This window comes from Vombatus ursinus, unplaced genomic scaffold, assembly GCF_900497805.2.
Source record: "Vombatus ursinus unplaced genomic scaffold, bare-nosed wombat genome assembly UNPS02014801.1, whole genome shotgun sequence".
Taxonomy (NCBI): Eukaryota; Metazoa; Chordata; class Mammalia; order Diprotodontia; family Vombatidae; genus Vombatus; species Vombatus ursinus.
This window is the reverse complement of record NW_020954579.1, coordinates 13,199,784-13,216,021: the sequence shown is the minus strand read 5'-3', so window position 1 is coordinate 13,216,021 and position 16,238 is coordinate 13,199,784. Positions and strand designations below refer to the sequence as shown.

The 16,238-nt window shown below is 40.4% G+C and overlaps 1 protein-coding gene across 1 annotated transcript in view; it reads left to right on the top strand.

Annotated features, from left to right (window-relative positions):
* Positions 1–16,238, top strand: part of ERN1 (endoplasmic reticulum to nucleus signaling 1) — a 123,987-nt gene that overhangs the window by 32,600 nt on the left and 75,149 nt on the right. The window contains exon 2 of the mRNA XM_027873101.1: positions 2,699–2,819. Within this exon, the coding sequence (XP_027728902.1) occupies positions 2,699–2,819 (121 nt within the window). The remainder of the gene's footprint in view (positions 1–2,698; positions 2,820–16,238) is intronic.

Below are 16,238 nucleotides of genomic sequence, written 5' to 3'. Positions count from 1 at the left end.
AACCCTCCACATGCCCTGCCTATTGAAGAGGATGAATCAGAAATTAGACTTCCAGCTGCCAAAAGATTTACAGTCAGAATGTTCTAATTATTTATTTCCATATATTTACATATATGTCAAGCCAGTATCTGGCACGTAGTAAGCGCTTCATAAATGTTTGATCGGTTGCTATGTCAGGGTCAGTGGGAGAGCAATGTGTCTTCCAATGTCAATGACCAAAGTCATATTTTATGGTAAAGTGATCTAATCCATTATACAAAAAATGAGGCATAGGTAAGTCATAGAACCAAGACCTAGCAGGAAGCTTAGACATCAGTCACCTAGTCCAAATCCCTCACTTTATAGAGGAGAGAACTGGCACCCAGAGAGGTTCCAGGACACACGGGTGGTAGTAGAAGTAGCAATCCAGATTTGAACCTGGGTCCTTGGACTTCATATCCAGTGTTCATTTCTCTACATCACTCTAAGTCAATTGAGTACGTTGCTCTATACCTGAAAGGTCAAGCAGGTACATCCCTTTTCCTCCAAGAATTTATATTCTGTTCTTCTTAACTGTGCCATCCCTCCTGATGGTTATTTAAACTTTTTTTTTTAAATGCTAAGTACTGAAAATGTATGACTGACCTTCTGGTGACGCCTCATAATTCCTTGTACCTTCCCAGGTTCTGGAACACTGGAAAAGGTTAAAAGGATAAGAGAAGCTGCCAGTTGTGATGTGGTTTCTAATGTCACCAAGGACATTGTGTTGAATCATCATCTCGGCTTGCTCTGAGTTGCTTAATCTCCATTTATCTGTCGAAACAGCTTTTTTTTTTTTTTTGACAGTTGAGAAAACCACCTTGGCTAAGCGGATGAGTGTTTCATTTGATCTCACCAGCCAACCATAGATAATTGATCAACCTGTGGTTTCAGAATCTCTCATTCTAAGCAGGAGTTTCTTGTTTCCTTACCAACAGTAGCACAGTGCAGGTGCCATTTTTAAATGACAGATCATTTTTAGGTTGTGACTTGTGATGAGGCTGTTTAGTAGCATCTAATTAATTAAAATGTTGTAGATGGATGTTGAAGGCTCATTTATTTTTGGGTCTAGATTCAAATTAAATGTATATTAAATGCCTACTCTCTGTTGGGCACTGTGCCAGGCCCTGGGGGAGACAGAAAGATGAAATCAGATACAGATCTTACAGGCTAATGGGGAGATAAGAAGTATAGTAACTGTTAACTGTAAAACAAAGAACTACGAGATTTTTGAGGCTAGAGAGATCACTTGAAACTATTGAGATTTGGGGGGTGGTGAAGAGGATTAGTTTAGATTCCATGGAGAAAGAAAACCTGGGCCTGGGGGACTTCTGTATGTAGTATCCCCCCATAGTAGCATACCCTATGTGCAAAATACTTAACTTGCACATTAAGAGATTAGAGATTAGAAGGACCAGATATGTCAGTTGTCTCAATTTTCACAAGAATTTTAAAAATAACTAAAAATTTTTTTTTTACAATTTTACTATGATTTGCCATAACTTCACCTATTTGTGTAAATGTATTTTTTAAAATTTAATTTAATTTTTTTGTTTCATTTTAAGTTCTAAACTGCCACTGTCCCTCCTCACCTACACTAGAGAAGGCCACTGTTTGACACAGACGTGTGTGTGTGTGTGTGTGTGTGTGTGTGTGTAAAACCATACTATGCATACTTCTATTGATCAGTTTTTTCTCTGGAGGTGGATAGCATCCTTCATAGATCCTTCGCAAATGTATTTTTAAGAATAAATAATTGCAACTATATATTATAATTTTACTTTGAAATAAAAATTTCCATCCCACTATGTCTAGTCTGTGTAGATACACTGTATCATTATTTAGGTATGACTAGTTTCCTTTGTAATCTTATATATTTGATTTCATGAATTTAAAACCATATTTCTGAGAAGGGTTCCATGAGGCAGCTAGACTCTGCATCGGACAGCGCTGGGCTTGGAGTCAGGAAGACCTGGGTTCAAATCCAGACATTTTAGACACTTACTAGCTGTGTAACACTGGGCAAGTCACTTCTGTTTGCCTCAATTTTCTCAACTGTAAAATGAGGATATTAACAGCTCCTACCTTGGGGCTTTTGTGAGGATTAAATGAGGTGACATTTGGAAAGCACTAAGCACAGGGCCTGGAACATACTAGGTACTAAATAAATGCTTATTTTCTTCCATCTTACCTCGTGCTTTTTAAGGCTGTGGTTCAGAGCTTAGCAGAAAATAGGTTTCTAACAAATGCTTGCTAAATGAATAGATTCTTGAACTCTGTGGCCATTGCAAGATGATCCCCTTTTGGCTAAGAAGGTAACCCATAAAGAGGAGAAATTTAGAGAAACCGAGAACCTTCCCTCCCACCCTTTCCAGTGGTTGTTAACCAGTGGCTGTCTCAGTTTCCCTATTCCACTGGCACTACTTTGTGAACCCAATTTCATATCTTCATGGAGTGTTTGAAAGGTTCTTCATTCCCTCATCTATCAGTCACTAAACATTCATTAAGCACCTACTATGTGCCAGGCACTGTGCTAAGAGCTGTACAAAGGAGTTTGGCTAGCATTAAATTGGCCATCTTTTGGCTTTAGCACTGGGAGTAGGGGGGAGGGGGCTGTGACTTTATGATGAATCAAAATGAAGAAGGGTGCTTATGAAATGTTTTCTCCCTGCCCTTTCAGAGTTCTGGAAGTACCAGCACTGTGACCCTTCCTGAGACCTTGTTATTTGTTTCGACTTTGGATGGAAGTCTGCATGCTGTGAGCAAGAGGACCGGCTCAACCAAATGGACTTTAAAAGAAGGTAATTTGGAGTTAGCCCTGGGATGAGATGGGCATTTTGTTGGGCTGTTGAGAAGAAAGTGAACAGGGGTGAACCATTTAATAAAGATGTTTCATAAAGGAGAAAGGGAATGGTGGTGAGGAGATGGATCAGTCCTGAAGATGATTTAATAGTGGCCAGCAGTAGTTTAATTACTTTTTCTGATGCATGAAAGATGGTTTGCGCATTTAGAATGTGATTGGTTGGTTCTGTTTACATCTGTTTAACCTTTGTGTTTGTATAACTGCTACTGTGGCTTTTTAAAATGATAGAATTGTCAGGTTTATGAAAGTGCTTTTAATTTTTTAAAATATATTTTATTCCTGCTTTTTTTGTCCTTCACAATATTATCATTTCGCAGACACTTATTAGCCGTGTGACCCTCAGCAAGTCTTTTAATCTGTCTGTCTCTTGAATTTGAATTGAATCATCATCTTGGCGTGCTCTGAGTTGCTTAATCTCCATTTATCTGTCAAAACAGCTTCTTTTGGGGGGGATCATGAGTGCCTCTCTCTCAAAGTTGTCATGAAGTCAGATTGACATAATATTTGTAAAGCACTTAGCACAATGCCCGGCACATAGTTTTTGTTGTTGTTTGGTTGTTTCAGTCTTATCCAGCTCTTCATGACCCCATTTGGGGTTTTCTTGGCAAAGTTACTGGAGTGGTTTGCCATTTTCCTCTCCAGCTCATTTTATAGATGAGGAAACTGAGGCAAACAGGGTGAAGTGACTTGCCCAGGGTCACAAAGCTAGTAAGTATCTGAGGCCAGATTTAAACTCAGGTCTTCCTGATTCCAGGTGCTCAATCCATTATACCACTAGATGTTCATTTGGCACAGGGCAGGAACCTAATACTTGTTTACTTCCTTTCTTCCACCCCTCCTTCCTTCCTTCCTTCCTTCCCTCCTTCCTACTTTTCTTCCTTTCTTTCTTGTCCTCCTTGCATACAGTTAAGCAAAACAAACACAATGACCATGTTTGACATTGTATGCCTAATTTTATACATGTAGTCCACCACATATCTACAAAGAGGAGATGTGTTCCGTCAGTCCTCTGGGGGCAAGATTGGCCATTGTGATGACCTAGATTCCTATTTCTATTCCTATTTTCTTTTACGTTGTTGTGGTCCTTGTATACGTGGTGCTGTTAGTTCTGCTGACATTGTTCTCTGTCACTTCCTTTGCCAAGCTTTTTAAAATGTCAGTGCAACAATATTCCATGATATTAATGTGCCACTGTTTGTTCAACCATCCCCCCATCGATGGACTCCCATTTTTGTTTCCAGAGATTTTTTTGCTACCACTAAGAAAGTTGCTATAAATGTCTTGCTCCATATAGGACCTTTCTCTCTTGGACCTTCTTGGGCATATGTCTAATAATAGAATCTCTGGGTCAAAAAGGATAGGAACAGCTTAATGACATTTCTTGTGTTATTCCAAATTGTTTTGTTTTCTTTTAAAATTTTTGTTGATCTCATCTATTTTCACATGACCTTCATTTCTAAACGTCTCCTCATTCCCCAGTGCAAAGGGCCATTCCTTTTAATGAAAAAGAAAAAGATAAGGGGAGAAAGAGCAGTTCACTGAAGAGTCAAAAATAAAATACTGAGCTTGTTATGTCTAATTTAACTTTCTTTAATTTTCCATCTTTTAAACCTATTTATATAACTGGTGACATTTAGAGACATTTCAGAGAAATGGGAAGATACCTGATACATGGACTTGTTTTCTTGAGAAAAGTCATGCCAGGCCTAGGTTTAGGGGCTTTCAGAATATTCCCTGTTCAGTGTTAATGCTGACTTGGCATAGGCAATGGTCCAGCCAACCTGTTCTTTTGTTTTTTCCCTCCCCACCCCTGGTCTCTGACTGCTTACCTTCTTGAGCACAGAGAATGTTCTTTCATCAATAAAATGTATTAGCATTCTCAGAAGAAAAATATTTACTGATTTTAAAAAGTTACAGCACGTCCCCTGAGCGCATCAGTGACTAGCCCTGTTGCTGTCCACATGTCCAAAGAAGAAGGGGCATACCTGACCCTTTGTAACCTTGGTGGTTCCTAGGAACCAAAGTTATTAATATTCTCAAGGATGAGTGCCCAGGGGAACGCTGTGCACAGACCTAACTCTACCACGGTGGTCCAAGCAACCACTGAGCTCTGAATTGTGTTAACATGTGCTCTGCCTTTGACATGAAAACCTTTGGACAGTAGTTCAACTAAACTTGATTTCCTTAAGCTTTTGAATTCCCTTCTCTGCAAAAGATTGAAAATATTATGCCCAGAAGAGTGACATGTGGACATCTTTTTTTTTTTATTTAACTGAACCAGATCTGCGATTTTTGGAGCTTCCTATGAGGAACTTCCCTCTACCAATGCATACTGGCACCTTCTTTGAAATTTAAGATTTTAGCAAATTGAAACTGAGATGTTTAGTGATTTGCCTGGGTGGTATGTGTCAGAAGGGAATCTTGAACCCCAGGTCTTTTTGATTTCTCAGCCACCTTTCTGTCTGTTATGCTACACTACCTCTATGGATTCCTTTCCTTTTTAGGGTTCTCACTTTTTCCAACTTATTTTCATCCTTTATAGATAGAACACCCTGGATTAGGCCTAAAGAATGGACACACCCCTGTGTGACTGTCGCTTTTCTTTCCTCCACAACTTTCACATTGTATGAAATTTATTTGGCCAGAGAACACTTTTAAATATGCTGATGGAATATTCTGGTTCTTCCAGAAATTAGGGAGAAGCTTGGGAGTCAGCAAGACAGTAAACACATTTTTCATACCAAAAAAAGATCATATTTTTAAAAAAATACATCCACAATTCCATTTTAATATTTTAGAGGGAGAAAATCTCTCTAACAATGACATTTTCTCCCAGCACCCTCTATTTGTACAACAAAAAGCTGCAGTTTTTAAGAAACTGCTTCACACTGAGCTTCCCCAACGTAACGCATACCATTATTCACCCACACACCTTGAGCACAGCCCCTGTCTTCTCTTGTTTACTATACTCAGCTCAATATAGTAATTTTCTTTCATTGAGATTCCAGAGCCTGCCTCTTAAAGGAAGAATTTGAGAAATTTAATTAAGGTCCAGTGATGTGAGTGAAGGTTTCTCTTATTCTAGATTTCATTGTTTCTAGGAGAAAAAGCTGAGTATGTAAATTGTGTAGTAGCAGGTTGGTTTTAGCCACTTAACCAGGTTTTGTGCCGGATGTGGCTATGCTGATGTATATTTCTTACTGTTTTGAACCTACTTGGTGTGGCCTTTCCTAGCAATGAAAACCTTAAATCTCATTAAATTTACTTTTTAAAGCAGGGAGCATTTTTGGCCTGAGATACCTGGTTAGAGGTTCCCATGTCCAGTAGAATGTGTTAGGTATATACTATGTAACAGAAGAGATGGAATTTCTCAATTAGCTCTGAGGAGCTTGTTGGGACATTGAGCTGAAAGGTGCCTCCCAGTTCTGCCCTCTGGGCCAGGCAGACCCTTCCAAACAGTTCCAGTTCTTTTAGATGCTTCCAGTGTCTTCAGTGCCACTGGGAAAATAACAGAAGCCAAACTCAAATTTTAATGAGGTTAAGCACATCCGAATTACATTTGAAGATGTTTAAACAGGAAGCCCTTGTCTTGGGAATGGATATGGGTGCCTGTGCTCCTGGGGGCTCTGAGATTGAAGACTAAACAGAGTGCCAACTCAGGGTAGCTGGACAGTACAATGGATAGAGCTCCGGGCCTGGAGTCACAAAGGTCTGAGTTCAAATCTGGCCTCAGACACTTATTAGCTGTGTAACCCTGGGCAAGCCACTTCACACTGTTTGCCTTAGTTTCCTCATCTGTAAAGTGAGCTAGAGAAGGAAATGGCAAACCGCTCTTTGCCAAGAAACCCCAAATGAGGTCATGAAGAGTCAGACATGACTGAAATGACTGAACAACAACTTTATCATGAAGTTATTGACTCTATAATAGATATTGTATATTTCAGAACTTAAAGGGCTGAATTGTTCCCAGTGGCTCCTGGGCCGCTTTGAATCTGATATGGGTGGGTGAGGAGTGCCTATGAAAGTAAAGAAGACCCGAGTTCAAATCCAGCCTTAGACACATACTAGCTGTGTGACCCTGGGCAAGTCACTTCACCCTGTTTGCCTCAGTTTCCTCATCTGTAAAATGAACTGGAGAAGGAAATGGCAAACCTCTCCTGTTTCTCTGCCAAGAAAACCTGAAATGAGGTCTCAGAGAGTTGCACACAACTGAACAGAAACAAGACTTGCTCCAACTCAGTAGGACACTCAAGAGTAGTCAGTGCATAGAGTCGGTTTAATGATTCTCAAGATCCATAAAACTGATGCTGTGGGTTTTATTATTAAGTCTCCAAGTTGCCAGTTTTCCCCTTTAACTAATCAGTCAAGAAGCATTTATTAAGCTCTTACTATGGTAGCGGACACTGTGCTAAACACTGGGTATACAAAGAAAGCCACAGAGAAGTTTCTTTAGCACACACTTTTATCTGTCAATCAGAGGTGTTTCCTTTCTCACAGTTGGTGGTCACTTTCAACTGCAATGGCAGCTCCCTCCAGCGTGGGTCATTGATTTAATTGTTTTTTGGAAACTAAATATGAATTCTTAAATCTCACTGTGCTGCTTTCTGAGCAGTAACTGAGTATTGCAGGAAAGAGTACTGGACTGGAAGTCAGGAGGACTGGGTTCAAATGCTGCCTTTCATACTTAATACCTGTATGATCGTAAGCAAGTTATATATTTTCTCTGAGCCTTAGTTTCCTCATTTGTAAAGTAGGGATAATAATAGCACCTATTTTACTGGGTTGTAGTGAGGATCAACAATATATACATAAATCATTTTGCAAACCTTAAATCACTATATGCATTTTGAGGGGCTGTCGTTATTACGTAACTGAGGAAATTTTTCTTGTTGTTCAGTCATTTCAGTCATGTCTAACCCTTGATGACCTAATTTGGGGTTTTATTGGCAGAGATACTGGAGTAGCTTATCATGTCTTTCCCCAGCTCATTTTACAGATGAGGAAACTTGAGGCAAACAGGGTAAAGTGACTTGCCCAGGGTCACATAGCTAATGAGTATCTGAAGCCAGATTTGAACTCAGGTTTTCCTGACTCCAGGCCTGGCATTCTATCCACTTAGCCACATCGCTGCCCAGTAAGTACTGTTATTACTTAACTGAGGAAATGCCAGAGTGCATCTTTTGTGTAATGAATGTACCTGAATGCTTTGTTTTACATTAGGAAGTTAAAAGACTTATTACTGTTGGGACTGGTATAAGGCTTTCTTTACCAGAAATAAAAAAATAATAATTGTTCATTTAGTTCATTGTTGCATTCATGTCTCCATCCCACCTAGTCAGTCTGGAATATCTTTGTTATCCTTTGATTAATATGTAGATAAATTTGGTGATTTAGAAGGAGGGGAGATTCAGAAAGGAATCAACCTTTTTTTCCCCCCAAAGGAAAGCTGCTTTCCAGCATCCAAACATTTTGTATTTAGTATAAAAGGGTCCCAAGGTGATTAGTGGAAGACAGTATCCCCACCTGATTTATCTTAGGCCATGAGACATTAGCAGTGAGCTCTGTTCTTCAGACCTAATCATTAATTTTCTCTTTTCAAGTCTCCCTAACAAGTCCATTGTTCCTTTGTTAGTGTGAAACTCCACTCATATGAAGTGGAATGATTAATCTTTGGTGCATATTTTCTGTGTTTTGAGGTGCTTAAATGTCCTACATAGTTATCTAGGTGATCAGTCAACAAGCATTTATTAAGCACCTACTATAAGCCATGCACTGTGCTAAGTGATGAAGATACAAAAAAGGCAAAGTAAGAAAAAAGACTAAGATTGAGTCCTATAGAAAATATTGGAGTAGATTGTAATGTCTCTGGAGGGTGAGGACTAGTTTTTTTCCTTCTTTTTTGGCCTTTGTATCACAGTGCCTCCAACATAGTGGGCAACTTATAAATGCTTCTTGGATTAAATTGGAAATGTAGGGAATCATGTGAGCCCTGCTACCAAAAGGGGCGGAGTATTGAAGGAGAGGATTCAGAGCCATGATGGTCTAAAGAAGAGATGAACTTTGACCCATCTGCTCAGGATGAATTCTCATATAATCGTATCATTGTAGAATCACAGGGTTAAAAGGGTCATCTCATCTAGCCCTTACTAGAAGCATGAATCTCCCCTCCAACATCCCCAGAAAGTGGCCATGTGGCTTCCTGTGGAAGCCGTCCACTCTCGATGATCTATCTGCCACTTTCCAAGACAGCCCTTCTGGACAACTCTAAATGAGGGTGCCTTTTCCCTTGTGCTGAGTGGAGCTCTGCCTCTCAGCAGCTTTGCTCTCTGCTCCTAGTCCTGCTTCCTGGGGCCAAGCAAAACAAGCTGAAAGGATTTGCAGTTTCATGTCTTTTTTTACTGTGCTGTATTATGGAAATGTTTGTTTTATTTCATAAATTAAAAATAAAAATGAAATTAAAAAAAACACCAAGCTATAAGGCTTCAGTTTCTTCAGCTGTTCCTCATATGAGTTCAAGTCCTGCCTTACTCTCCAACATTCTGGTTGCCGTCTCTGGACACATTCCAACTTGTCAGTGTTCTCAACTCTTCCTCTTGTCGTGGTAGATGTGATTCCAGTTCCTGATTTGTGTCTTGGATGCCTTTCTTGCATTTGGTTTACTTCCTGTGGGCATGTAACTATGGAGGGATGCTGTGGGGAAGAGGAATCTTTCTTGTCCTTGCTGATGATTTCAGCTGAAGGGAGGGAGGTTGAGAAAGGTGTCACAGTGGGTAAGAGTGCTAGATTTGGAGTCAGGAAGACCTGAGTTAAAATCCCATTCCAGACATTTACTAGCTGGGTGACCCTGGGCAAGTTACTTAACCTCTATTTGCCTTGGTCTCCTCATCTATAAAATGGGGATAATAATAGCACCTACCTCCTGGGGTTATTATGAAGATCAAGTAAGACAACATTTATAGTGTTTTGCAAATCTTAAAGGGCTATATAAATGTGACTTATTAATATTATTAAAATAGTTTCTTGTCTCTTTTCTCATTGAAGGGATTTTCTGAGTTTTTCCTTTCTCACATTTACCTCCTAATTCCTAGCTCTTGCACCAGAAACTTAACTTGCTTTCTCTTTGTTGCTGCTGAAGAATAGGGAAGGAGGTTTTATTAGTGTGGTTATTAGTGAGAGAGGCCTGTTCTTTGCATTGCTGATCCTTGAATATGTGAAGGATTCTCTTAAAGAGAGGATTCTGAACCTTTTTTTGTGTCCTGGACCCCTTTGGCAGACTGGTTAGTCAACAAGAATTTATTACACACCTACCACGTGCCAGGCACTGTGTTAAATGCCGAGGGAACAAAGAAAGGCAACAACAATCCCTGTTCTCTAGGAGTTCAGTCTAGCCTGTGGACCCCTCCTCAGAGTAATGGTTTGAAATGAACAAAATAAAACACATGGTATTACAAAGGGAACTAATTATATTGTGATGCAGAGAAAGGAAGAAAGAAAAGGAAGAAAGAAAGAGAAAGAGAAAGAAAGAAAGAAAAGAAGGAAAGAAAGGAAGGAAGAAAGATGGATAGAGCACTGGTCTTGGAGTTCAAATGTGACCTCAGATACTTACTAGCTGTTTGACCCTGGGCAAGTCACTTCGCTCCAGTTGCCTCTGGGAGAGAGGGAGGGAAGTAAGGTAAGAAGGGAGGGAAGGAAGGAAGGAAGGAAGGAAAGAAGGAAGGAAGGAAGGGAAGGAGAAAGGGAGGAAGGAAGAAAATTTCAGGTGGCACATGCCTGGAGGCTAAAGCTTGGGAGTTCTGAGCTGCACAAGGCCTAGATCTGATCTCTTGGTGTCCTTACTAAATCAGGTGAACCCTTGATGAGGGGGTGGGTGGGCTGCCTAAGAAGGAGTGACCTTGCCCAGATCTGAAATGGAATGAGTCAAAGTTGCAGTGCCAGTTAGTAGTAGCACATGTAGTTGTGGACTCCCAGATAGGATTTGTGTTCTCTTGGAAGACTGAAGTGGTAGCTTCCACTTCTCTTTTTTTATGTACAGCATTGGGTATAATACGTAATAGATATTTATAATTCTAGAATGTTAGAGTAGGAAGAAACATTAGAGATCATCTAGGCCCAACTTGTTCCATGGTGACAGTGGGCTTTGTTTAATTAAATTCAACCCAACAATATTTATTAAACACTTACTGTGTGCCAGACCCTGTGCAAAGGGCTGAGGATATAGTACCTGTATGCAAGGAGCTCTCATTAGATTGGAGGGAGCTGTGATTGTTGACCTCCCCCCAAATCTCATGCCTTATGGTGGTGTGAAGGTGTCCTTGGCTTCTCATATGGGAAACCAAACTGGCACCTGCTGTTGAGTTGGCCTGGTTGGGAGGATGGCCTGGAGATGTACTGTATCCTCTCACCTGAGGACCAGCCTGAGGAATTTAGGAAAGTCTCATTACTAGATTGGCTACAAGGTGATGTTTTTTGGGCCTCAGCAATTCTTGATGTACTGCTAATTGTTTTTTTTATGATTTAATACTTTATTTTTTCCCCAGTTACATGAAAAGACAATTTTTAACTTTTGTTTTTTTTTTTAATTTTGAATTCCAAATTCTCTCCTTCCCTCCTGTCGTCTCCTATACTGCTAATTTCTGTAGCTGCTAAATTACAGATTAAAGGGGTTCTAAGGTGTTTCATTGGAGGGGAGTGTGAACTTCCATATCCATGAAAGTGTTCAAAACATGGTTTTTGAAGTGTATCAAGAAAGTGCCTCTTGTGCTTGGGTGACCTTGCTCATTATATTTGTTCGATAATCCATAGAGCTCGAGGTAACCCTCTGTGAAGTTTCCTGCCCCTCCCAACCCCCTACCTCAAGTAAATTTAGAAAACTTGGGTTTGACGCCTTATCTGCCTTTTCATTCATTAAGTTTGTATTTAATTAGGGGCTGCTGTATGGCACAGTGCTAGGAAAGGAGTTTAGAGATACAGAGATTTAAAAAACAAAAGCAACCTAGTCCCTGACCTCAAGGTACTTATATTCTATGAGGGGGTGGGGGGAAATAGTTTGTTATTGAGTCATTTCCGATGTACCTGACTCTCTGTGACTCCATTTGGTGTTTTCTTGGCAAAGATACTAGAGTAGTTTGCCATTTCCTTCTCCAGCTCATTTTACAGATGAGGAAATTGAGGCAAACAGGGTGAAACGACTTGCGCAGGGTCACACAGCTAGTAAATGTCTGAGGCTGAATTTGGACTCATGAAGATGAGTCTTCCTGACTCCAGGCTGAGCACGATGTCCACTGTACCACCTAGCTGCCCTTATTGTGGGATGCGGAGGAGGAGGCAGGGATAACATGTACACATTTAAATGAATCAAAAACATAATTTTGGGGAGGAGGCGCTTGCAATTGGAGGCATACACAAAAGACTCCATGTAGGAGGTGGCCTTGGAGATGAGATTTGATGAAATCTAATGAATCTGATGACATCACTGGAGGTGAGTCCCTTCCTTGCAAGCATCGAGGATAACCTGAGTAAGGACGTGAAGATGGGAGAGGTAGCACCCTATACAAAGAATAGGCCTGCTCTCCCTCCAGCCTCAGCTTCCTGTCTTCCTTTGGCTTCCTTCAAATTAAAGCCATCCATGCCTTTTAGGGAGCCTTTTCTGATCCTCCTTAACTCTAGTGCCTTTCTCCTCTTGACTCTCTCCAGTTAATCCTGTGTATATCTTGCTCAGACACAATTTCTTGCATGTTGTCTCCACCTATTAGATTGTAAGCTCCTTGAAAGCAGGGAGTGGTTTTTGTTTGCTTTTCCTCTTTTCTTTGTATCTCCAGCACTCAGCACAGAGCCTAACACATAGTAGGTACTTAATAAGTATTTACTGACTGACTGTGGGCAAGTCACAATCTCCCTGAGCCTCGGTTTCCTTTTCTATAAAATAGGAATAAAAATATTTGCATTTCCTGTACCTCACAGGTTTTTTGTAATAAAGTGCTTTGTAAACTGTAAAGCACCATATTGTCTTTTGAAATGGAGATCCTACTACTATTATTATAAAACACATTATGCTGTTAATATGTTTTTATAACATTTTGTTGTTATTATTCAGTTGTTCAGTCATGTCCCACTCTTTGTGATCCCATGGACCATATCACATCAGTACGGTTCATGGGTTTTCTTGGCAAAGATACTGGAATCATTTGCCATTTTAATAGAGACATATATTGAAACTGTATCTGAGGGAAACAGAGTCACATACTTGGATGAATAAGATTTGTGAAGTGCTCCTTTCCCTTTTTTTTTTTTTTTGGTGAGGCAATTGGGGTTAAGTGACTTGCCTGGGGTCAGTGTCAAGTATTTCATCTGAGGCCAAATTTGAACTCAGGTCCTCCTGACTCCAGGGCTGGTGCTCTATCTATTGAGCCACCTAGCTGCCACCTAGATGCCCCCTAAGTGTTCCTTTCCTGAAAGTCACTTGGACTTAGTAAAGTGAATATAGTAACATTAAGGCTCCATCCCTCTGATTCTCCATCCCCTTTCCATGGTTATCATTTTCAATGTTTGTTGTCTTGTCCCTGGGTCTATCTAGAGAAAAATGAGTAAAAAGTCCTGTAGCATAATTTAGTTAGTTTTCAGACTAATTACATTAGTGTTTCCATATAACTGACTTTGTCACATTGGTATTTTGTGTTTTTCAGAGTTATATTTAAAGTAAGTTGGACACACCCTTTCCCAGTTCCGATGAATTACACAATTTGAGGAAACTTATGTCATAGATTTAGAACTGGAAGGGACCTTATAGGCCATGGAGTCTAGCTTCTTCATTTTACATACAAGGAAACTGAGACACAAAAGTAAAATGACTTGCAGCTAGGTGGTCTAGTGGATAGAGCACTGGGCCTAGAATCAGGAAGACCTGAGTTCAAATCTAGCCTCAGACACCTTAGACATACACACTTTGTGACCCTGGGCAAGTCACTTAACCTCAGTTTCCTCACCTGTAAAGTGCGAATAATAATAGCACCTACCTCACAGGGTTGTTGTGAGAATAAAATGAGATAATATTTGTAAGGCGATAAGCATAGTGCCTGGCACATAGTAGGTGCTACATAAATGCTAGCTATATTGTTGTTGTTGTTATTGTTCTAGGCTTGAATAACCCTTTCATGTCAAGTTCTCCAGGGCTCGGTGTCAGGACCAGGCACCATCACAGCTAGCGTGGAGAGGTTCAAGGATATTCCACATACAAAAATATAAATAGAAAGTATTTAGAAAGGATTTGGGGGGTGGGGGAGAATGTGAGTTGTGATCAAGAGAGGCTTTATGTAGGAAGTAATATTTGAGATGTTTGGTATAATCCCTGTCTTGAAGGAGTTGTGGCTGGTGAAAGATGAAAATGACTGAGGAAAGAAAGTTTTGAGCTTCCGAGCATGTTGATTTATTAAGCAGTGTGTGCCAATTGCATAACAAATAAGTTCCAGTCCCCTCAGCTTTGGCACTGGACCTCAAACACAGGAAGAGACAGATTTTTATGCATTAAAAAAAACAATTAATCAAATGTTTTGGTTGAGTCGTTTCAATCATATCCAACTCTTTATGATCCCATTTCTTGGCAAAGATACTGAAGTAGTTTTTGCATTTCCTTCTCCAGCTTCTTTTACAAATGAGGAAACTGAGGCAAACAGGGTTGAGTGACTTGCCTAGGGTCACAAAGCTAGTAAGTCTCCAAAGCCAGATTTGAACTTAGAAAGATGAGTCTTCCTGACTTTAGGCTGAGCACTCTATCCACTGTACCACCTAGCTGGTCTTAATCAAGTAAGACCAATTAATTAAAAGAAAACAATTAACCAGGGTATAAAATTAGGTAATCAGATTTCTAATTGGAGGAAAGATTAGAGACTTTCCAAGTTGCGAGGGGGAGAGTGAACAGGTGCAGTTCCCTAAAATCAGAAAAAGAGGTATCCCACTTCCATCAAGTTTCTGTGTTCAATCAAAGGAACAAAGGAACAATAACATTGAACAGCACAGGGCCAGTTTTTAGATAAGACCTATGAGTTGCTTGAGATGTATAATTGTGAGAAAACTCCTTGCATCAGTCTGTGGATCTGACTGGGTTTCTGGTCAGCATAACCTAGTTCCTTAATTAAGGGTCTCTAAGCAGTAGGTAGAGACATACAGGCTAGGTTTAAACAATGCAGTAGTGTTTTCTCACAATCCTCACAATTGAATAAAGTTTTCTTACAAGACAGAAGTTGGACTAGACCCATCATTGAATAGGAAGGGAACTGAGCTAGCTCCAGAATTGAGTCACAAGATGGAGTCAGTGTGGTTCACTCAATTCCCAACAATCACTTGCTGTCCTAATCCACTCAGAGCTCACATTTTATTTGAGGCAACAACACACATATATATAAACATATAGATAGCATATACATAATGAATGCAAGGTAGCTTTGCAAGTATCATAGAAGCTTGGGAGGGGGTTGGAGGTGGGAAGGGCACAGATCCAGAAAGGTTTCAGGGAGAAGGTGGCACTGATTTGAATCTTGAAGGAAATCAGGGATTCCTTGAGGAAAGCTAAAGAGGAAGTGCATTTCAGGCATAAGGGAAGAACCAGTGCAAAGGTGTGGAGACTGGTGATGGAGAAGATATGTGAAGAATACAAAGGCCAGGATGGCTGGATCTTAGAGTTTGTGGAGGGGAGTAATAAGTAAGAAGTCAGGAAAGGTAGGAATAGACTGGGCTGTGCAGAGCTGTAAGTGATAAATAGAGTATTTATCTGATGGTGGAGGTAATAGGGAGCCACTGGAATTTATTGAGAAAGCAGGGGACGTGATCAGACACGTATGTTAGCAAAGTCACTTTGGCAGCTTCGTAGAGAATGGATTGGACTGGTTGTTAGGGAGTTGGGGCAGAGAGCCCAGATAGGTGTCATAGTAATCTAGGTGAGAGGTAACAAGGCCTTAATCTAAGGCGGTGGTTGTATGAGTTAAGAGGAAGGGCCTATATGAGAAATGTTGTAGAGACAGACGAGACAAGATGTGGCAGTGGATATGTGGGGTGAATGAGAGTGAGGAATTGAGGGAGACACCAGTGTTGAGAAGGTGGCTAACCAGGAGCATGGTGGTGCGATTGACAGTGATGGGAAAGTTCAGAGGTGTGTTGGGACTTTGTGGAAAATTTAATGAGTTCAGTTTTGGACATCTTGGGCTTGAGATGCCTATGAGACATCCCATTTGAAATATCTAGTAAGCGATTGGTAATGTGGGACTGGAGTTGGGAGAGGCTGGTTAGATATATAGACATGGGAATAATTTGTATATGTATGTGTGTGTGTGTGTGTGTGTGTGTGTGTGTGTGTGTGTGTGTGTGT